General features: G+C 43.3%; 1 protein-coding gene across 1 annotated transcript in view; it reads left to right on the top strand.

Annotated features, from left to right (window-relative positions):
• Positions 1-1,987: 1,987 nt before the first annotated feature.
• Positions 1,988-24,036, top strand: part of LOC121554687 (NACHT and WD repeat domain-containing protein 2-like) — an 82,179-nt gene continuing 60,130 nt past the window's right edge. Inside the window, exons 1-3 of the mRNA XM_041868363.2 lie at positions 1,988-2,621; positions 2,988-3,159; positions 20,602-20,690. Coding sequence (XP_041724297.2) covers positions 3,009-3,159; positions 20,602-20,690 — 240 coding nt within the window. The 5' untranslated portion in view covers positions 1,988-2,621; positions 2,988-3,008. The remainder of the gene's footprint in view (positions 2,622-2,987; positions 3,160-20,601; positions 20,691-24,036) is intronic.

Genomic DNA, 24,036 nt, shown 5'->3' with positions numbered 1-24,036 from the left:
TCCTGTTGGAAGGTGAACCTTCGCCCCAGTCTGAGGTCCTGAGCACTCTGGAGCAGGTTTTCATAAAGGATCTCTCTGTACTTTGCTCTGTTCATCTTTCCTACTACTCTCCCAGTCCCTGCCGCTGAAAAACATGCCCCACAGCATGATGCTGCCACCTCCATGCTTCACCGTAGGGATGGTGCCAGGTTTCCTCCAGATGTGACGTTGGTATTCAGGACAAAGAGTTCAATCTTGGTTTCATCAGACCAGATAATTTTGTTTCTCATGGTCTGAGAGTCTTTAAGTGCCTTTTGGCAAACTCCAAGCAGGCTGTCATGTGCCTTTTACTGAGGAGTGGCTTCTGTCTGTTCACTCTACCATAAAGGCCTGATTGGTGGAGTGCTGCAGAGATGGTTGTCTTTCTGGAAGGTTCTCCCGTCTCCACAGAGGAACTCTGGAGCTCTGTCAGCGTGACCATCGGGTTCTTGGTCATCTCCCTGACCAAGGCCCCTCTCCCCCGATTGCTCAGTTTGGCCGGGCGGCCAGCTCTAGGAAGAGTCTTGGTGGTTCCAAACTTCTTCTATTTAAGAGTGATGGAGGCCACTGTGTTCTTGGGGACCTTCAATGCTGCAGAAATGTTTTGGCACCCTTCCCCAGATCTGTGCCTCGACACAATCCTGTCTCAGAGCATTCCTTCGACCTCATGGCTTGGTTGTTGCTCTGACATGCACTGTCAATTGTGGGACCTTATATAGACAGGTGTGTGCCTTTCCAAATCATGTTCAATCAATTGAATGTACCACAGTTGGACTCCAATCAAGTTATAGAAACATCTCAAGGATGATCAGTGGAAACAGGATGCACCTGAGCTTAATTTAGAGTCTCATAGCAAAGGGTCTGAATACTTATGTAAATAAAAACCTGTTTTCGCTTTGTCATTATAGGGTATTGTGTGTAGATTGATAAGGAACATTATTTATTTAATCAATTTTAGAATAAGGCTGTAACGTTTTTAAAAATGTAGAAAAAGTCAAGGGGTCTGAATACTTTCCGAATGTATATATTTTTTTATTTATTTTTACAAAAATGTAACCTCTTATTTTTGTTGGCACAAACCTACTTATATACTTTCATTTGTTTGTATGGGTTACCTTCAGACGAGTCCCATGACACCAGTGTTAGTGAGAGTCTCCCCTTTCCTATTTTCGGTATGTCTGATGGTCTGACAAACACTGCTGTAGCTCGGCCACCTTCCACCGCAGATGCTGAAGGCCAACATCAGTGGATAAGTGGATTGAGACGCAGCCCATGCAACAAACCTGATATCTCTAGCTTAAACTGACACATTTTTAAGTGGCTTTTTGTATTATGTGACTTAGATTGAAGCACAGGTGTGTCAATAGACTCTTAAACGGGCGCAAATGGCGCAAGGCGTGGGGCCCGAGGAATAAACACACACTGGCATAAACTCACACAGATGATCCTGGATTCCAGGCCTAAGTCTGAAAACATGATATGTGTGTTGAATTATTGATTTTAAATGATGTGATAAATGCAATAACTGTATTCCTAAATATCATGGTTAGTCTACATAGTTTATTAATTTCATAAATATGTGTGCGTAAAATGTGTGCCTATCAATTACTCATAAAGATCAAATAGTGTGTGATGTTATATTTAAAGGTGTTATGTTCTAATTAATAGTAATTAATTCAAGGAAATTGTTACTTTTTTCTTTAAACTCTGGGATTTAAGGATATGTGGTGGTTCAGCATTTCTCCCAGAACACGACTGTAATCATTTAGGTTGTGTTTAGTAGAAATCCAATGCACTTAACTTCCAGAGCGAATAACAGGGGGCTGCAGAAGAGAGGTACATTTATCGATAAAATAATTAATTCCAACCAAATCCCTCCTCCCGTGAAACGTTCACATCCCCTGGCTCCTCCATCACAGAAAAAAAGGAGCGAACCTCCCTTGTCACACACTCACTCATTGACCGCGCGGTCCATAGAAATGTTAATAATTCTTTCCGGATAGTGAACGGTGAGGACCGCTGAAGGAACCGGAAGAGAGGGAGAGAGAGAGAGATAAAGAAAAAGAAAGAGACGGTATTTGGAGAAATCTCCAGCCCAAACTGACCATTAGAAAGCTCAGAAAACCAGTGCTGGCTCGCAATGAGATGCTGAGCGCCACTCTTCGCCAACCGGCTGCTGTTTCATCCAGGGGCAGACTCCCGGTGAAGAAAACTCTACATGGGCGTTTTTACCATCTCTGTTGATTCTCAAGGATCCACGGTTGGATATTTTCGAAATGAACCGAATGAAAGATGTGAGCATCGAGAAGTGTTGTAGAGTGTATCCGCTGCCTCCTCAGCCGCAACAGTCATGTCCACTGAACGCAGTGATTCAGTGATTTAGTATTTATTTTCATGATAAATGCGAAAAAGGATTTACATTTTGACATTAGGACTTCCCAACTTTTCGCTGTGTTTTGTTGTCAGTTTTGCAGTCTCTGTCTGTGAAACAAAGATCTCAGGCTACATCAAGTCCGTGGAAAACAGCGACTTGAGATCTTTCCCAGACTGAACAACATTTTACGGCTGTTTCCCCCCTCTCCCTCTGCAAGCATCTCCTCTGGGTGGGATTGCGCCCGATGCTTGCCCATTGTTTGTTTTTTGTTCTGTCTTGTCATTTGTTTGCTTGTTTCACATAATGGTATGATGATTAACATGCTTAGCCATAAAAGCCAAGGAAATGTATTGAAATCATGCATGCAACGTGACAGTCATGCGTTTTACTATGCAAAATCACTATGACTGAATGAAAAAGCAAGCATGGGCTTATTATATGGATCTATTTCGGGGTTGCCTTTTTGTACGACTTGGCAGATCCATCCTAACTTCCTTTGTGTGTGCATGCGAGTGTGTGCGTTCTTGTCTGTGTGTTGCCACTGATAGCCCCTTTAGACGGCACTAAAGACCTGTCTGTGTGTGCCTGGTTGCAGTTACACTGGAAGTCGCCACCCATGTGGCCCTCGAGAGTGGGGAGCAGGCAGCCCTGTCCGCGGGAGTCAGCGCTCCGCAGGGCGGCCATCAGTGGCAATGTCCTCGCCCTGCCGCAGCACCACGTCCCCACTGGCAGGAGTGTCCGGGTTTTCATCTGCGCCAACCCCGACGGTAAGACAGTTCTGGCCAGGGAACAAATGTGCTAGTAGTCCTTGGATGACACATGGAGAAACTTTTTAATCGATGACCCAATCTGCAGAAAAGTGGGATGCTGTGTAATCATAATAGGCCTATATTCCTGGCGCATGGTGACACATGTAGGCCAATATTTCTGGTGCATGCATGGTGACACCTGTTACGCACAAGCAATGATAGGCCTACCCAAATCAGTACAATTACAGACAGATTGATTTAGAATTCGCACTGCCCATGAGCAAATTTTATTCATCTAATTTCAAAGATTTATGTCAGATCTTTCCAGTTCTTGAGAAAAAAAAGGAGCGTTGAACGAGGGGATAGGTAGGTCTGTAATCTATTGTGTCCCCATCATAAGAGTCCATATAAACGACAGGACAGGAGAGTGCCATATCACAATGCTCTACCAGCCCTGTCCCTGACTAATGTGTTGAGGAGAGCACAGGGTGTGATGCGGAATGGTCCCCGGTTCAACAATCACAATAGCCTTGTTCAATTCACTTAGTTACAAGCCAAACCCACTCGACCGAAGAGGGTCGATTATGCTTGTAGTATTCTAGGTGGTCTACCGTTCAGTCAACGATGGTCATAATGGGTGAATAGCCAATTATAATATATGTCACTTTGTTTTGAAGTGCTATTTTAATTGTTATTCAGGTTAGTCTCAAGCAATGTCAGAGATACTATGAGGTAGGGATACTCCATAAGGTTTGTGAGAAAACGTCAATGATGCACAAGGCTGTGGGGTGGAGAGGTGGGCCTGGCTACACAAGGGGGGAAAGGGCGGCTTATCCCCCTCAGTTAAAACGTGTGTCCCTTCAGTTTGATGTCCCTATATAAAAATAGCAAAAGTTCAAATGATTGAGTGACAGGTTGGTGCAAAATCTATATCTCCGTTGCGCTGTGTCAGCACAACGGACAGAGCGAACTGCGGTGTGTGTAGGGGGGCTATGGAAAGCCACTGGGGTGGTTAGGTATGACTCCTTTGGGTTTCCATAAAAAGTTGAAAAAGCACTTCTCATATGTGGTAGGCTAAGTGAATAACATGATACGCCTCCGTCTGTAGCATTTGATTTTGATTGAAAAGGGTGGGGTCAAGTTTAGCGTTGAAGCTGCTTCACTCAACTCTGCCTCAAGTCCCACCACTACAGAGTTTAGTAAGCTTATTAGCTAGCTGTAAAAAGTGTTAGTTGTGACAGTATTGTGAAGTTCCTCTCTGACATCAAATGCAAGCCTTTGTACAACACAGAAGTAAGACTCTAGTCCACCAACCTGGTCTCAGAGCATTTCGTATTATTCTGTACGTAAATCCGTGACGCTCCAATTAGTATGATGTGTTACGTTTTGTATGGTATGTATTAATTTGTGGATGTCCATCAACCATTTCGTATTATATGTTACGAATTACAATTGGTATTATATGTTACGTATTTGCAAACTTACAATATCTTACGAATTTGCACAATATACAATATGTGATGAATTTGCTATACTTATGATATGTTACGAATTCTAGCTAGGTGGCTGACGTTAGCTGGCTGGCTAACATTAGCTAGATTAGGGGTTAGGGTTAAAGTTAGGGTTAAGTGTAGGAGTTGGGTTAAAGGGTTAGGGTTAGGGTAAGGGGAAGGGTTAGCTAAAATGGTTAAGGTTAGGGGAAGGATTAGCTAACATGCTAAGTAGTTGCAAAGTAGCTAAAAAGTAGCAAGTAGTTGAAAAGTTGCTAATTAGCTAAAGTGCTAAAGTCGTCCGTGATGAGATACGAACAAGCCATCCAGCCCGACTGACCAACAACCCTACTTTAATTTTTGCCTTAAGTAATCATCTGTCTTATGTAACCTTACCAAACGTAACAAGAACTATATTTACAAAATAATGTAAACACCCCTTCAAATTAGTGGATTGGGCTATTTCAGCCACACCCGTTGCTGACAGGTTTATAAAATTGAGCACACAGCCATGTAATCTCCATAGACAAACATTGGCAGTAGAATGGCCTTACTGAAGAGCTCAGTGACTTTCAACGTGGCACTGTCATAGGATGCCACCTTTCCAACAAGTCAGTTTGTCAAATGTCTGCCCTGCTAAGAGCTGCCCTGGTAAACTGTACGTGCTGTTTTTGTGAAGGGAAAACATCTAGGAGCAACAACGGCTCAACCGAGAAGTGGTAGGCCACACAAGCTCACAGAATGGGACCGCCGAGGTTTGAAGCGCGTAGCGCCTAAAAATTGTCTGTCCTCGGTTGCAATACTCACTACCGAGTTCCAAACTGCCTCTTAAAGCAATGTCAGCACAATAACTGTTCATCGGGAGCTTCATGAAATGGGTTTCCATGGCCGAGTACCCGCACATGCCAAGCGGCGGCTGGAGTGGTGTAAAACTCGTTGCCATTGGACTCTGGAGCATGGAAATGCGTTCTCTGGAGTGATGTATTACACTTCACCATCTGGCAGTCCAACGGACGAATCTAGGTTTGGCGGATGCCAGGAGAATGCTACCTGCCCCAATGCATAGTGCCAACTAAAGTTTGGTGGAGGAGGAATAATGGTCTGGGGCTAGGCCCCTTAGTTCCAGTGAAGGAAAATATTAACGCTACAGCAAACAATGACAATGTTAGACGATTCTGTCCCTCCAACTTTGTGGCAACAGTTTAGGGAAGGCCCTTTCCTGTTTCAGCATGACAATGCCCCCGTGCACAAAGCGAAATTGTTTGTCGAGATTGGTGTGGAAGAACTTGACTGGCCTGCAGAGAGCCCTGACCTCAACCCCATCGAACACCTTTGGGATTAATTGGAACGTCGACTGCGAGCCAGAATTAATCGCCCAACATCAGTGCCTGACCTCACTAATACTCTTGTGGCTGAATGGAAACAAGTCCCAACATCTAGTGAAAAGCCTTCCCAGAAGAGTGGAGGCTGTTATAGCAGTAAATGGGGGACCAACTCCATATTAATGCCAATGATTTTGGAATGAGATGTTCGATGAGCAGGTGTCCACATACTTTTGGTTATGTAGTGTATCATACTAATTTCAGGGTCCCGGATTTAAATTTACTACGTTATGTCTAGTCTATGAGACCAGGCTGAGGCTACAGGGCTGCTGAAGGCAGTTTAAGTTTACAGCCACCATGATGCACAGAATCCTCAGTCTTCTCGGTCCTCCAAAATAAGTACTCCAGTCAAAAGCAACGGATCTTTACACTGGAGTCAAAGTGGTCTGCAGTGCGTTGGAGTGCATGGAGAAGCTGAGGTGCGACAGCGAGTTTGAAGCCATTTGGGCACAGTGCAGTGCCAGCTGGCACTGACGCACCACCAGCTCCAAGCAAACAACGACGTTATGTAAGTACAAGCTCCAGCAATACCTGGTGGACAGTACAGTAGGCCAGCAGGACAGAGGTGAAGAGTGTAGATTTCACGCCAACCTGTCACTTCTTGGTCAAAAGCACTTGGTATTTGAACTTTTATGTTTATTGTGGGATAGCGTGATATAAGCAGAATTCAATTAAATTCCAATGCAAGAACCCAAATGATGCCCCTTTATAGCTAGATATCAGTATTTTTCAACATAGAAATAGATGCATTCTATTATGGTTTTCGTGGTTGTAAATGGAACTGTACGTATTGGAAACATGTTTATGGTAGGCTGGCATTGCTTAATTAATTACGTGGGTCGAATTTGATCCACAGAAGTGTATTGTGCCATATCACAATGTGTTGCTGTACTCATGAGTGGCATGATTTTCCATGTTTGAAGTGGCTTATTTGTTTGCCAAAACAGATGTGCATGGCTGCATCTCACTGTAGTAGGCTGTAGGCTATGTTTTGGTTATTTGGATCTCCATTCACCTTTTGTTTACTGCGTTTGTTTACTGTTAATGTAACTAGCCTAATTATAAATTGTGTCATGCCTTTATCGATCTGATATTTTGTTTACTAGGCCTACTTGGTAATGGTGTTTTGTTCTGTACGCATTCATTCGTTCGCATTCGCAGTTGTGTCAGTATTCTAAGCCAAACTGCAATCCAGTATTTCAAATCAAATCAAATCAAATGTTATTGGTCACATGCGCCGAATACAACAGGTGCAGACATTACAGTGAAATGCTTACTTACAGCCCTTAACCAACAGTGCATTTATTTTTAACAAAAAAAGTACAAATAAAACAACAACAAAAAAAGTGTTGAGAAAAAAAGAGCTGAATGGCAGGAAGCTTGGCCCCAGTGATGTACTGGGCCGTACGCACTACCCTCTATAGTGCCTTGCGGTCGGAGGCCAAGCAGTTGCCATACCAGGCAGTGATACAACCAGTCAGGATGCTCTCGATGGTGCAGCTGTAGAATTTTTTGAGGATCTGAGGACCCATGCCAAATCTTTTCAGTCTCCTGAGGGGGAATAGGCTTTGTCGTGCCCTCTTCATGACTGTCTTGGTGTGTTTGGACCATGATAGTTCGTTGGTGATGTGGACACCAAGGAACTTGAAGCTCTCAACCTGTTCCACTACAGCCCCGTCGATGAGAATGGGGGGCGTGCTCAGTCCTCTTTTTTTTTCCTGTAGTCCACAATCATCTCCTTTGTCTTGGTCACGTTGAGGGAGAGGTTGTTGTCCTGGCACCACACGGCCAGGTCTCTGACCTCCTCCCTATAGGCTGTCTCATCATTGTCGGTGATCAGGCCTACCACTGTTGTGTCGTCGGCAAACTTAATGATGGTGTTGGAGTCGTGCCTGGCTATGCAGTCATGGGTGAACAGAGAGTACAGGAGGGGACTGAGCACGCACCCCTGAGGGGCCCCCGTGTTGAAGATCAGTGTGGCAGATGTGTTGTTACCTACCCTTACCACCTGGGGGCGGCCCGTCAGGAAGTCCAGGATCCAGTTGCAGAGGGAGGTGTTTAGTCCCAGGATCCTTAGCTTAGTGATGAGCTTAGAGGGCACTATGGTGTTGAATGATGAGCTGTAGTCAATGAATAGCATTCTCACGTAGGTGTTCCTCTTGTCCAGGTGGGAAAGGGCAGTGTGGAGTGCAATAGAGATTGCATCATCTGTGGATCTGTTTGCATGCATGATTACTAGGCTATTACTTTCATCATTTAGTTTGCATTATTTTACACACAGACAGAGTGTACGGCTGCATTCACATAGGCTGTTTGTAATATGTGAACAACCTTATCTATCTTGTAGCCTATATTCATTACCAAAACGACCTTGCTTTAACCTACAAATTTCACGCCAACCTGTCACTTCAGAAGCACTCAATCAATATACTCTGCATATTCAATCATGAGTCTCTGCATTTGAACTTTATGTTTATTGTGGTATAGCGTGATATAAGCAGAATTCAATATAATTCCAATGCAAGAACCCCCCAAAATTGTGCCCCCTCACCGATTTCAACTAACCTTAGTCACTTTATCCTGGCACCGGGTCGAGAGGTGCAGGCATTCACTTGCAGAGTTGCTCTGTTTAAATACGGCCTCAGGGAGGGTGTAAAAATAGGCTTTCTTAAACAGGAAAAAAACAAGGCAAGAGAAGTAGTGTAAGACACACACACAGAGATGGCAAGATGGAGGGTGGGATTAAGGGAAAGAGGGAGAGAGAGAGGAAGGCACACCCATAGACAAAAACAGAACCAATTATGCATGATTACCCTGAATATAAAATAAATGTCAATAGAGTGATCAAATGACCTAAAATTCCTCTGATTTTGTACCGGTTTTATCCATATCCAATGGCACACATAGTAGGCTTAATTTGCCAACTGTTGTTCGTACAATCATTAGTTGTGGGCAACATGCAAATGTTACTAGGAAGAGCACGCACAGTAACTCTGAAGATGCTTAGGAATCAGAGGTCCAATAGTAATGGATGAAAAATATTATGTTTTTGTATGGCTGTACATTTGACACACTGTTTAAGGAAAGATATTGACACACTGTTGACAAACTGTTGCTATACAACAAAATACTTATCACGTTACAGCATACAGAACTAGACATTTTGTTGTGAATTGATGATACTGCTGCATGGATCTAGCCTACACATTGATTCTACACCAAAGCACAGATACATTGTTGTGGCAAGAGAGAGAGAGAGAGAGAGAGAGAGAGAGAGAGAGAGAGAGAGAGAGAGAGAGAGAGAGAGAGAGAGAGAGAGAGAGAGAGAGAGAGAGAGAGAGAGAGAGAGAGAGAGAGAGAGAGAGAGAGAGAGAGAGAGAGAGAGCGAGAGAGAGAGAGAGAGAGAGAGAGAGAGAGAGAGAATTGGTGTGGCGAGAGAGAGAGAGAGCGAGAGAAAGAGAGAGAGAGAGAGAGAGAGAGAGAGAGAGAGAGAGAGAGAGAGAGAGAGAGAGAGAAATAAGAACAGAGCTTCAGGCCTTCTGCTCCTGAATTAACTCCTTCAGTATCTGTGACCAGCACCAAGTGAACAGCAACTCTTATGAACTGGAAAGTGTTTTTCCAGAAATAATACAGTAATACCCTGCAGTGCAGGTGCAGTGCTGTTCCACTATGGGCTCTAGAGGGCGCAATTCATGCACTATATTGAGTTACAGTGGTATTATCATAATAACCATGACAAAGCTGGAATAATTATATGATTGCCTACACCTGGATACTGCCAGGTGGTTTTAATATCAGGTGTCCGATCATAACAAGATTAGCTTTTGTTCTTGTCTCATACCCATTAAATAATTTGAATATTCAGACAATTAGGCTACACACTTTCTCTTGACACTTGAACCTTGCATGCAATATGACAGTGTCATATTATAATTTGTCATAACCTGACATGTTATAACTCTTAATTACATCTACTATGTCAGCCTTATGACTGATTATCTAGGTCTTATGACATATGGCTTAAGTAGTGTTGCCACCTCGGACCTCAGGGAAAAGTTATCTAAAAGTATAAGGCACACTAGGGGAACGAAAATCACTTCAGATATAGTGTGCACTAAGGAAGAAATGACCTTAAATATGGTGTGCTCATGCTTTCCCAGAAATAAGTACAGTATCATAACAGTTTGACTGCCTTTTTTACTGTGTTACAGTGTTACAGGTTTATGTGCTCTCTGTCTGGTTGTGGATGTAGCCTGTGATGCACCATACTGTCACTGTCCAGACCAGTATAGTCAAAGACCATAGACCATCTTCTCACTCTCTTATTGATGATTCTGCCTTTAAGAAGTCTCTTACCGACCACTGCAACAATGTGTCTGCCACTACTTCAAGGGGCAATCTGGGATTCAGGAGTTGTTCAAGAATCAATGCTTATATAATTAATTTCAAAGTCGAAACATGTCTGGACCTTTAAAATGTCCCTTTAAATGTATGTAGCAGTGGAGGCTGCTGAGGGGAGCATGGCTCATAATAATGGCTGGAATGGAGTGGAATGGATAGAATAGAGTGAATGGAATGGTATCAAACACATAAAAAACATGTTTTTGATACCATTCCATTTACTCCATTCCAGCCATGATTATTAGCCATTCTTCCATCAGCAGCTTCCACTGGTATGTAGGGTATGTGCACATTAAAACCGAGATGAATTGTGGTGAACAGATCTTTGTCACAATCTTGCCAATGAATCATTCTGACTTCAGGCTGGGCTTTAATTTTCAGCGTCAGAGCAGTTCACTGCTCAACCTGTGTGTGTGAGTGTGCGTGCGCGTGTGTGTGCCTGTGTGTGTATCTGTCTGTGTGTGTGTGTGTGTGTGTGTGTGTGTGTGCGCGCGTGTGGGTGTGTGTTTGCATGATCTGCCATGGCTACTTTTCCTGATCAATTAAAAACACCCCCTTATCTCTCTGTCACTTCCCAGACAGCTGCTGTATGCCAAAGAAAAGGCTATGGCAATTCATATTCTTCCATATCTATGGTCACTTATTAGAATTTGTGTGTGTGTGTTTGTGTGTGTGTAGGGCTGTGGCGGTCACAACATTTTGTCAGCCGGTTATTGTCAAGCAAATAACTGTTGGTCTTACGGCAATTGACCGTTAATTAACATAAACACATTTAGCATCTCCTGGCTTCCACACATAGCCTACAAGCCACTGATGCAGACCTTTGGAACATCTACATTTAATAAAGTATAATAAATCAATGTAATATAGCCTACACCTTCACAATAAATCCTTTATTTATTTTAGACAGGTCTAAAGAAGCATGATATGAAGAAAATGTAGTCTATTTCAGAAGAAAAGAATAGCATACTCCGAGTTGTCCTTATGTTAGGTCCTGATGTGGCCATGCCAAATGGCTGTTAATTTATCAGACAAGATTTGCTTAGAATTCCATGGCATTATTTTATACTATTTAATAGTATGAAGAATAGAATTGAACAAAGCTGAATAAAATATAAATATTTTCTCCAAACAATTTGAGGGAGTGTGCACATGCGGCTATTCTGTGTTGAGCGGTTAACATAGAAATAGGTACTCCTATATGCTTAATTTAGAGTTATTAATGTAACTTTAGTTGTTCTACAAACGTTGGGCTATATGTTTTGATTTTTAATACATTGTAAGGCTGCATGATGAGACTCTAATGATGATTTGAAAAAAGTTGCTTGAAAGGCATGAGCTCTGCTTAGTTTTTTGTGCAGGCTGTACACATTTCATCAGTCTCTCATTCACAATTTGACAAGCACTTGATAATGCCTCGAATTTCACAGCGGCATCCCCTTTGTGGCAGTAATTCACCCAAAAAAAATCAATGCCTTTTGCGGCCTGGAGTGCTGCGCAATCGCAATCCCTGAGTGCTGCGCAATCCGAAGCGCCTCTCACTCACATGGCTCTCCATCACGTCATCGGGTCCTTCTCACAGGCTACAAGTGAAGACAGACACATTGGGGATGCAACTGCGCACGTCCTTATCCAATTCCGAGGTGCATATTGAAGATATTAGAAGAACTGTCCACATTTACTTTTTGTCAGCCAACAAAATGAGTAGGCCTAACGAACAGAAAAAGCACTAGCCTATGTCAATCTACTATACCCCATAGTACAAAAGTCGACCTATTCTATTCTGTGCAATAAATAAATATTCCAAACATAGTCTGGGACAGATCCCAAATTAATACAACCGCTAGCATCAAAAAAACATTTTTTACGCAATGTGGCTGACGCAGCAGATCAGAACGTTTAGCTTAAAGTGTTGATAAACTATTAGGCTATTTCTTCACATTATAAGCGCAGCAATGCACACATGGCAGTAGGCTATAAGCGCGAATGTTCCATTAGTGGGAAAACACCATTATCAAAAGACCGCAAATGTGATTATGCATGTAATGCTTTTACTATAAAGGTGCATTTTTATGGTGAAAATGATCTTCCCAAAACTTGAAACTCACGCGCTGCTTATGTATGCCAGTTAGGCTCTACACCCCTTTTAAAGCAGATTAATGTGCTTCATTTTAAGAAGTTATTTGGCCACTTTAGTTGTGGTACAAACCTTATCAAAACATATAGGCCTATGGGCTAGGCTACATGAGGTGTGTGACTATGATTCCAAAAAGTCACAAAAAAAAGGCAGTTTCTTATGCTGGGCATCATTCACAAGTGATAATATATCATTCACAAGTGTTAGGCTAAAATTGTCACCCATCAGACTATTCTTGATTTAATCTTGTCTTTACATATACTAAATAATATATGTGGGAAATTTAGAATGGCCCATTATCATGCACCTGTCTCGAAACAGGGGCAGCGGGAAAAAATACATGTCATCAATGCACTTAAATAGCGAATGGAGGACGCTTTTCCTGTGGCTCATTGTCATGTCAGCCAGGTAGGCTATACTCCTGTTGTAAAGATAAACAATGTACTTAATATTAGGAAAGTTGAGAAATAAATATAGTAGGCCTAGCCTATAGAAAGCTGATGGGATCCTTCTCTTTTTAGTAGAGGCCATCACTCTGTTTTCACCCGCAATTGCATAGCCTATAGAAATGTTGTGCAACATGAGCTCATGGGCTCTCATTAAGTGTTTGATTAGATTTTCTATTACATTTGCATTTATGTCAGAGTGATTAGAGGGACAATAGTGTGCTGAGTACCAGGCAGTTAGCAAGTTTGGTAGGCTACTAATGACCATTAGCAGCATCAGCGCTTGGAGAAGCCTAATTACCGTGACTAAACTGTCACATGGAATTTGACTGCCTTCATGACTCGTGACCGCCGGTGTGGCGGTAAAATGGTCACCGCAACAGCCCTATGTGTGTGTGCGTGTGTGTATACGTGTTGCTGCGTGTGCGTGTGTATGTGAGTGTGTACTCGATAAACCTACTTAAAGTATTTAGCTCCATATTACCTCCATAGAAGATGCCTTGGGTGTCTAAAAGCATTGGTGATGTTATTAATAATAATAATAGTATGTCATTTAGCACACGCTTTTATCCAAAACTACTTACAGTCACGTGTGCATACATTTTTACGTATGGGTGGTCCCGGGGATCGAACCCACTACCCTGGCGTTACAAGCGCCATGCTCTACCAATTGAGCTACAGAGGACCACAGTTTAGTGAGTGTATACATTTTCATACTGGCCCCCCGTGGGAATCGAACCCACAACCCTGGCGTTGCAAGCGCCATGCTCTACCAACTGAACTACACGGAGCCTGCATTTTGTATGCAAGCTCGAGGGTGGTTCCCCTTGGGATACGATGCATAAAATGATATATTCCTCCGCATGCACACTATCAGACAATCTATAACTCTCCTCTGAGATGAGAATTTTTATACCCTGGATTTCTTTCTTTTTTTTACTTAAAAAATGCTTTTTAGTTAGACACTCTGATTCTATTGGAGATATTATTCAAGGTCTCCAACTTTCCTCTCTGTATATATATTTTCTCTTTCACTTTCTCTGGTTTAGAATCTCAATCCTCTCCTCATCCTTTCATTTGAGTCATTTAGCAGACGCTCTTATCCAGAGCGACTTACAGTTTTTAGTGAGTGCATACATTTTTCACACTGGCCCCCCGTGGGAATCAAACCCACAACCCTGGTGTGCAAGTGCCATGCTCTACCAACTGAGCTACAGGAGGCCTCCTTCTATCTCTCTGTCTATCTAGCCTTCACTTCCCTCCATCTGGTCTAGAATATCGCTTTCTCTCTCCCTCCATCCTTTCTTCTTCTCTTGCTCCTTCAGATCATTGTCAATCATGTCAGAGGTTTAACTGTGAAATCTATAAAGCCAGTGAGAATGTTACAGCCCGGGCCATTTCAGGATCCAATCTGCTGAAAGAGAGGGAACGCTATGGAGGGGACTGACAGTGTCACCGGTGACTCTTTTTTAATAGATTTGTTTCTCGGGGAGAAGAGGAGCGATTGAGTCAGTTAAGCGTCTCTCTCTCTCTCTCTCTCTCTCTCTCTCTCTCTCTCTCTCTCTCTCTCTCTCTCTCTCTCTCTCTCTCTCTCTCTCTCTCTCTCTCTCTCTACGGCTTCTGGTTGGGGTATGTACGTACGGTCACTGTGGGGACGACGTCATCGATGCACTTATTGATGAAGCCAGTGACTGTTTTGCTACCACCGACTGGAACATGTTCCGGGATTCTTCAGATAGCATTGAGGAGTACACCACATCAGTCACTGGCTTCATCAATAAGTGCATCGATGACGTCGTCCCCACAGTGACCGTACGTACATACCCCAACCAGAAGCCATGGATTACAGGCAACATCCACACTGAGCTAAAGGTTAGAGCTGCCACTTTCAAGGAGCGGGACTCTAACCCGGACGCTTATAAGAAATCCCGCTATGACCTCTGACGAACCATCAAACAGGCAAAGAGTCAATACAGGACTAAGATTGCATCGTACTACACCAGCTCTGACGCTCGTCGGATGTGGCAGGGCTTGAAAACTATTACAGACTACAAAGGGAAGCACAGCTGCGAGCTGCCCAGTGACACAAGACTTCCAGACGAGCTAAACCACTTCTATGCTCGCTTCGAGGCAAGCAATACTGAAGCATGCATGAGAGCACCAGCTGTTCCGGATGACTATGTGATCACGCTCTCCGTAGCCAATGTGAGTAAGGCTTTTAAGCAGGTCAACATTCACAAGGCCGCAGGGCCAGACGGATTACCAGGACGTGTACTCCGAGCATGTGCTGACCAACTGGCAAGTGTCTTCACTGACATTTTCAACATGTCCCTGACTGAGTCTGTAATACCAACATGTTTCAAGCAGACCACCATAGTCCCCATGCCCAAGGACACTAAGATAACCTGCCTAAATGACTACCGACCCGTAGCACTGACGTCTGTAGCCATGAAGTTATTTGAAAGGCTGGTCATGGCTCACATCAACACCATTATCCCAGAAACCCTAGACCCACTCCAATTTGCATACCGCCCCAACAGATCCACAGATGATGCAATCTCTATTGCACTCCACACTGCCCTGTCCCACCTGGACAAGAGGAACACCTACGTGAGAATGCTATTCATTGACTACAGCTCAGCATTCAACACCATAGTGCCCTCAAAGCTCATTACTAAGCTAAGGATCCTGGGACTAAACACCTCCCTCTGCAACTGGATCCTGGACTTCCTGACGGGCCACCCCCAGGTGGTAAGGGTGGGTAACAACACATCTGCCATGCTGATCCTCAACACGGGGGCCCCTCAGGGGTGCGTGCTCAGTCCCCTCCTGTACTCCCTGTTCACCCATGACTGCATGGCCAGGCACGACTCCAACACCATCATTAAGTTTGCCGACGGCACAACAGTGGTATGCCTGATCACAGACAACGATGAGACAGCCTATAGGGAGGAGGTCAGAGACCTGGCCGTGTGGTGCCAGGATAACAACCTCTCCCTCAACGTGACCAAGACAAAGGAGATGATTGTGGACTACAGGAAAAAAAAGAGGACTGAGCACGCCCCCATTCTCATCGACGGGCTGTAGCGGAACAGGTTGAGAGCTTCAAGTTCCTTGGTGTCCACATCACCAACGAACTGTCATGGTCCAAACACACCAAGACAGTCGTGAAGAGGGCACAACAAAGTCTATTCCCCCTCAGGAGACTGAAAAGATTTGGCATGGGTCCTCAGATCCTCAAAAAATTATACAGCTGCACCATGGAGCGCATCCTGACTGGTTACATCACCGCCTGGTATGGCAACTGCTCGGCCTCCGACCGCAAGGCACTACAGAGGGTAGTGCGTACGGCCCAGTACATCACTGGAGCCAACTTTCCTGCCATTCAGGACCTCTATACCAGGCGGTGTCAGAGGAAGGCCCTCAAAATTGTCAAATACTCCAGCCACCCTAGTCATAGACTGTTCTCTCTGCTACCGCACGGCAAGCGGTTCCGGAGTGCCAAGTCTAGGTCCAAAATACTTCTCAACAGCTTCTACCCCCAAGCCATAAGACTCCTGAACAGCTAATCATGGCTACCCGGACTATTTGCACTGTCCCCCCACACCCCATCTTTTTACGCTGCTGCTACTTTGTTAATTATTTATGCATAGTCACTTTAACTCTACCCACATGTACATATTACCTCAACTACCTCAACTAGCCGGTGCCCCCGCACATTGACTCTGCACCGGTACCCCCCTGTATATATAGCCTCCCTTCTGTTATTTTATTTTACTTCTGCTCTTTTTTTCTCAACACTTTTTAGTTCTTGTTGTTTTATTTTACTTTTTTATTAAAAAATAAATGCATTGTTGGTTAAGGGCTGTAAGTAAGCATTTCACGGTAATGTCTACACCTGTTGTATTCGGCGCATGTGGCCAGTAAAATTTTATTTTATTTTATTTGAATACCAGTGAGACTCTTCTCAGGCAATTTTGGCACCTTGCTGCCACTTAACTGAACTACTGTTACTGAGGGACAGATTTGCTGAGCGTAAGTTAACCTGTAGACCTATCTACCTGTATCTTTCCAGAAGTAATTAAATCATAGATCCAATGAGGACCAAGAGACCTTGTCTTGGTGTTATGATTTTATGACTGGCATAATAGAGTTTAGAGTGTGCTACTTTCCCTGTTGTGTTATCATGAAGGGGAAAGGCACAGGTCTCGCTTTTCCAAAGCATTAACATTTCAGCCATGTTGACCTTAATGAGACAGCAAACGAACTGCATACAATCAATAGAAATTAGAATCAGATCCTGTAATGTGGCAAGTATATATTTGCAGTTTGAGTTGTGCTGTTGAGTTGTGTTTGACCTCCTGTCCCATACTGTAATATATTGTATGTACTAATATTTGAAAGAAATATATCTAAATAAATGTATTACTCATATACATTGTATATAAAACATTCCTAATATTGAGTATTTTTAAGCCTTGAGACAATTGAGACATGGATTGTGCATGTGTGCCATTCAGAGGATGAATGGGCAAGATAAAATATTGAAGTGCCTTTGAACAGGGTATGGTATTAGGTGTGAGGCTAATTGAGGCTGGGTTTTTCACGTTTAACAGTTTCCCGTGTATTGAGAGTGGTCCACCATCCAAAGGACATCCAGCCAACTTGACACAACTGTGGGAAGTATTGAAGTCAACAAGGGCCAGCATCCCTGTGGAACGCTTTCGACACCTTGTAGAGTCCATGCCCCGACGAATTGAGGCTGTTCTGATGGCAAAAGGGGGGATGCAACTCAATATTAGGAAGGTGTTCTTAATGTTTTGTACACTCAGTGTATGTACATATATTATAATAGATGCATTTTCCGTAGACATAATTTACAAACAAAGCATTTATGTTTAGTGAGTCCGCCAGATCAGAGGCAGTAGGAATGACCAGGGATGTTCTCTTGATAAGTGTGTGAATTTGACAATTGTCCTGTCCTGCAAGCTTTCGAAATGTAACAAGTACTTTTGGGTGTCATTAAAATATCAATAGTAAAGTAAAGGACAGATACCCCAAAGAACGACTTAAGTAGTACTTTCAAGTATTTTTACTTAAGTACTTTACACCACTGCCCAGGACATATTGCAACACATGTTGCCACGTACAGCATATTGCCCGTAGCATGTTCCTTTCTCTCCCTTTGTAGCAGTACATTTACTATACTCTACATTCACTATATGTGATGCTACCCTATAGCATGTGCCAATGTGATTGACAGTGTCCCATGACTAAGACCCTTTGCTGAAACATTGGGTTTATGAACTGGGTAACTGGCTACTAATGTTTGACATTTAAAAATAGATAAACACTCAGGAGATGCTGTATACTGAGTTCTGATTGTTTTTCAACACTGTTTGGCATCATATCCTCACAAACGCTTCTATGCAGCAAAGCTTTTTGCTTAGTTGACAATGTCCTGCATCGTTTTCAACGTGTCTGACACATTATTCTAGCATGTACCTATACATACACACATGCTCTCTGCTCATGTAAACCCAATGAGTCCCACCGTAACCTTGGCGCGTTTTGGACTTCTAACCCCTTTTAAACATTGTGTTTGAGCTATGCAGACCTCTGGGTTGCACCATTGGATTAGTCTATTTATTTTGCATCCGTCCAACCATTAGCCATTTGTGGGATTAATGGGGGCTGAGCTAGAGCGGCGTTTGTGAGACAAGGGCAGATCCCGAAGGGGCCTGGGGCCGGTTTTCTATTACAAAAACGTCTGTAGAGTCCGAATGGTTTGACCTACGAACTATAAAAAGCAATCTATGAAAAGATGAGACTCTCACAAACACTTTTTAAATTTTTATTTATGACGCTCACAAGCTACATGAGTCGTTAAAATGTAAGGGGTTCTTCAACATAGAAGATAATAGGAAATCCCAGGACATAGTGTCTATAATACTGTAAACTCCACACAGTTGTCACTGACTAGTTAGATATTAATTTCCCATTGAGGAAACAATTTATGTACTTACAGCATTCATAAAAAAATATTTTTATCAGATCTTTGCTTTGGCTGACCTTTTAAAAAAATTGACATTTGTCAATAAAATGTATAAATGCAACTGTTTATGTCAAATTGTTTTGTGTTCTACTTGTAGCCCTGGTTATCCTGAAAGGAAAATTGTAAAATACTTCATTGTGAGGCTAAATATACAGGCTGGACATGCAGATAAATTAAAAGCCCATTTTTGCTGGGATCTCGGGACTGATAGGGTTAACTAACTGACACTAATACATGGCTGTAGACAGACAGGCTTCTCCCACACACACACACACGCTGTGTGCTGTGATGTCCATGTTAATGACCATGGCCTCATTGTCATATCGCTGTCGGCCATGCCGAGAGACTTGGCCTATCGGACACACCCTCTCTCTCTCTCTCTCTCTCTCTCTCTCTCTCTCTCTCTCTCTCTCTCTCTCTCTCTCTCTCTCTCTCTCCAGAAATGATGGCAGCATAAGAGCCTACATGCCAGAGTAAGAGCCTACAACATGGACATTTCAGCTGTAGCTGTCAGTAAGAGCTCTGGCATGGGTTTGAAGAGAGAGACTGTGTGTGTGTTTCCGAGATAACATGTGCTTCCGCTCTGCCATGTCTGCCACACACACTTTATACACACACACACATTTCTGTGCCCGGCCGATGTCAACATGCCATACCTCATCATATCTGGGGAAAAGAGCTGTGGTTTACCATATAGTTCAGCTGGTCCAAGAAAGGAAGATATCGAGTGCTGAGAAAAGTGTTTTACTTTTTAGAAATGCACATATTTTATAACAGAAAAGAAGCCTGTGTCATCGAAATGCCAACAAAATGATCTAACCCTAAAAATTGTGCCCTAGTTTTGTAGCATGACACAGTCTTGAGCGGGGGACACATTTGAGTGTGACACATTCATTTTGATGATGTGTTCCATCATCAAAGGGACTTTGGCTCTCCTGGGCATGTTCTGTTTTTAACTGTCTGTCCATCCAGACCTATCCCCCTGGAGTTGGGGGGGGGTGGGCCCTGTCCTCTCCAATTATTGTAGCCCAGGGGAGGGCAGTGGAAAGGAGAGAAAGACAGAAGGAAGGAGGAAAGGAATTAAAGAGGGACAGAATAATGACCCATAGGCCCTCATTAGTCTGAGACACTCCACAGACCCTAACTATGCCATGCCATGTAATATCCTACATACAATACTTTCCAATTATAACAACCTCAGTAACCTAATCTGTCAACACTGCCATTGTTGACCCTTCCCAATTTATGACCTTCGTTGTAGCATAATAATAATAATAATAATAATAATAATAATAATAATAATAATAATAATAATAATAAATGAAGACACTTTTATCCAAAACAACTTACAGTTATGCGTTTTTTAAGTATAGCTGGTCCCAGGAATATAACCCACTTCCTGGCTTTGCAAGCTCCATGCTCTACCAACTAAGCTACAGAGGACCATGTTGCCATATTGGGAAGTCTGTTATAATCATATCAATGAATATATTTTTTTGTGGATGTCTTCATACTAATCAATGTGTTCTCTTTGTCATTTTGATTTCAGACACAGAAGCAGAGAGGAATGCACTGAAAGAGCATGTATATCCCAAACTACGAGACTTCTGCAGAGAGAACTATGGGATTGAGTTCCAGGTAAAATTACATTTCCAATCTTTCTCTTTTGCAGTCTTGCAATGCAAGAAATATGTTTTTAAGAGGTTTCCAATATTGATCAAAAAGAGGTTTAAAATTATTTCAAATACAATTGTATACAATTGTATTCATCGCATGCTTCGTAAACAACAGGTGTAGACTAACAGTGAAATGCTTACTTACGGGCCCTTCCCAACAGTGCAGAGAGAAAGAAAATAGAGAAATATTCGAAAAATAAAACAGGTATTAATAAATACACTATGAGTAATCAAAACTTAGCTTTATACACAGGGTACCAGTACCGAGTCGATGTGCAGGGGTATGAGGTAATTGAGGTACAGTGGCTTGCGAAAGTATTCACCCCCCTTCGCATTTTTCTTATTTTGTTGCATTACAACCTGGAATTAAAATAGATTTTTGGGGGGGTTTGTATCATTTGATGTACACAACATGCCTCCCACTTTGAAGATGCAAAATATATTTTATTGTGAAACAAACAAGAAATAAGACAAAAAAAATCTTGACACATCTAGCCACAGGGATTTTTGCCCATTCTTCAAGGCAAAACTGCTCCAGCTCCATCAAGTTGGATGGGTTCCGCTGGTGTACAGCAATCTTTAAGTCATACCACAGATTCTCAATTGGATTGAGGTCTGGGCTTTGACTAGGACATTCCAAGACATTTAAATGGTGAACCACCGTCCCAGTCTCAAATCTCTGGAAGACTGAAACAGGTTTCCCTCAAGAATTTCCCTGTATTTAGCGCCATCCATCATTGTTTCAATTCTGACCAATTTTTTGTCCCTGCCGATGAAAAACATCCCCACAGCATGATGCTGCCACCACCATGCTTCACTGTGGGGATGGTGTTCTCTGGGTGATGAGAGGTGTTGGGTTTTCGCCAGACATAGCATTTTCCTTGATGGCCAAAAGCTCAATTTTAGTCTCATCTGACCAGAGTACCTTCTTCATATGTTTGGGGAGTCTCCCACATGCCTTTTGACTTATTTTTTTCGTTAAGCAATGGCTTTTTTTCTGTAAAGCCCAGCTCTGTGGAGTGTACGGCTTAAAGTGGTCCTATGGACAGATACTCCAATCTCCGCTGTGGAGCTTTGCAGCTCCTTCAGGGTTATCTTTGGTCTCTTTGCTGCCTCTCTGATTAATGCCCTCCTTTCCTGGTCCGTGAGTTTTGGTGGGCGGCCCTCTCTTGGCAGGTTTGTTGTGGTGCCATATTCTTTCAATTTTTTAAATAATGGATTTAATGGTGCTCTGTGGGATATTCAAAGCTTCTGATATGTTTTTATAACCCAACCCTGATCTGTACTTCTCCACAACTTTGTCCCTGACCTGTTTGGAGAGCTCCTTGGTCTTCATGGTGCCGCTTGCTTGGGTGGTGCCCCTTGCTTAGTGGTGTTGCATACTCTGGGGCCTTTCAGAACAGGTGTATATATACTGAGATCATGTGACAGATCATGTGACACTTAGATTGCACACAGGTGGACTTTATTTAACTAATTATGTGACTTCCGAAGGTAATTGTTTGCACCAGATCTTATTTAGGAGCTTCATAGCAAAGGGGGTGAATAGATATGCACGCACCACTTTTCCGTTATTATTATTTTTTGAATTTTCTGAAACAAGTTATTTTTTTCATGTCCTTCACCAATTTGGACTATTTAGTGTATGTCCATTACATAAAATCCCCCCCAAAAAAATTACAGGTTGTAATGCAACAAAATAGGAAAAACGCTAACGGGGATGAATACTTTTGCAAGGCACTGTAGATATGTACATACAACTAGGAATAACGTGACAGATAATAAACAGTTACAGCAGAGTATGTGATTAGTCAAAAAAGTTTGTGCGAAATAGTTAAATAGTTAACCAATAGCTACCCAGACTAACTACTTAGCAGTCTTAAGGCTTGGGGGTAGAAGCTGTTCAGGGTCCTGTTGGTTCCAGACTTGGTGCATCGGAACCGCTTGCCATGCGGTAGCAGAGAGAACAGTCAATGACTTGGGTGGCTGGAGTCTTTGACCATTTATAGGGCCTTCCTCTGACACTGTCTAGTATATAGGTCCTGGATGGCAGTGAGCTCAGCGCCAGTGATGTACTCGGCCATATGGACTACTCTATGTAGCACCTTGCGGTCGGATGCCAAGCAGTTACCATACCAAGAGTTGATGCAGCCAGTCAAGATGCCCTCATTGGGGCAGCTGTGGAACTTTTTGAGGATCTGAGGGCCCATGCCAAATCTTTTCAGCCTCCTGAGGGGGAAGAGGTGTTATAACGCCCTCTCCATGACTGTGTTGGTGTGTGTGGACCATGATAGAGCCTTAGTGATGTGGACACCGAGGAACTTGAAGCTTTCGACACTCTCCACTACAGCCCCGTCGATGTGCTCGGCCCTCCGTTTCCTGTAGTCCACGATCAGCTCCTTTGTCTTGCTGAAGTTGAGGGAGAGGTTGTTGTCCTGGCACCACACTACCAGGTCTCTGACCTCCACCATATTAGCTGTCTCATCGTTGTCGGTGATCAGGACTACCACCGTTGTGACGTCGGAAAAAGTAATGATAGTGTTGGAGTCATGCGTGGCCACACAGTTGAGGGTTAACAGGGAGTACAGGAGGGGACTAAGCACGCACCCCTGAGGGGGTTGAGGATCAGCGTGGCGGATGTGTTGTTGCCTACTCTCACCACCTGGGGGCGCCCGTCAGGAAGTCCAGGATCCAGTTGCAGAGGGAGGTGTTCAGTCCCAGGGTCCTGAGCTTAGTGATGACCTTGGAGGGCACTATGGTGTTGAACACTGAGCTGTAGTCAATGAACAGCATTCTAACATAGGTGTTCCTATGTTAGTCCCCTGTAGCTCAGTTGGTAGAGCATGGCGCTTGCAACACTAGGGTTGTGGGTTCGTTTCCCATGGGGGGCCAGTATGAAAAGGTATGCAATCACTAAATGTAAGTCGCTCTGGATAAGATATAATCCATCTGGCCCTGAGGCCTTGTAAAAGTTAACCTGTTTAAATGTCTTGCTCATATCGGCTACGGGGAGCGTGATCACAGTCGTCCGGAACAGCTGATGCTCCCATGCATGGTTCAGTGTTGCTTGCCTCAAAGCGAGCATAGAAGGCATTTAGCTCGTCTGGTAGGCTTGGGTCACTGGGCAGCTTGCGGCTGGGTTTTCCTTTGTAATCCGTGATAGTTTACAAGCCCTGCCACATCCAACAAGCTTCAGAGCCGGTGTAGTAGGATTCTATCTTAGTCCTGTATTGACGCTTTGCCAGTTTGATGGTTCGTCTGAGGGTTTAGTGGGATTTCTTATAATCATCCGGATTAATCTCATGCTC

Source organism: Coregonus clupeaformis, unplaced genomic scaffold (assembly GCF_020615455.1).
Source record: "Coregonus clupeaformis isolate EN_2021a unplaced genomic scaffold, ASM2061545v1 scaf0023, whole genome shotgun sequence".
Classification (NCBI taxonomy): domain Eukaryota; kingdom Metazoa; phylum Chordata; class Actinopteri; order Salmoniformes; family Salmonidae; genus Coregonus; species Coregonus clupeaformis.
Note: the sequence above shows the minus strand (reverse complement) of the source record. Positions and strands in the feature narration are given on the sequence as shown.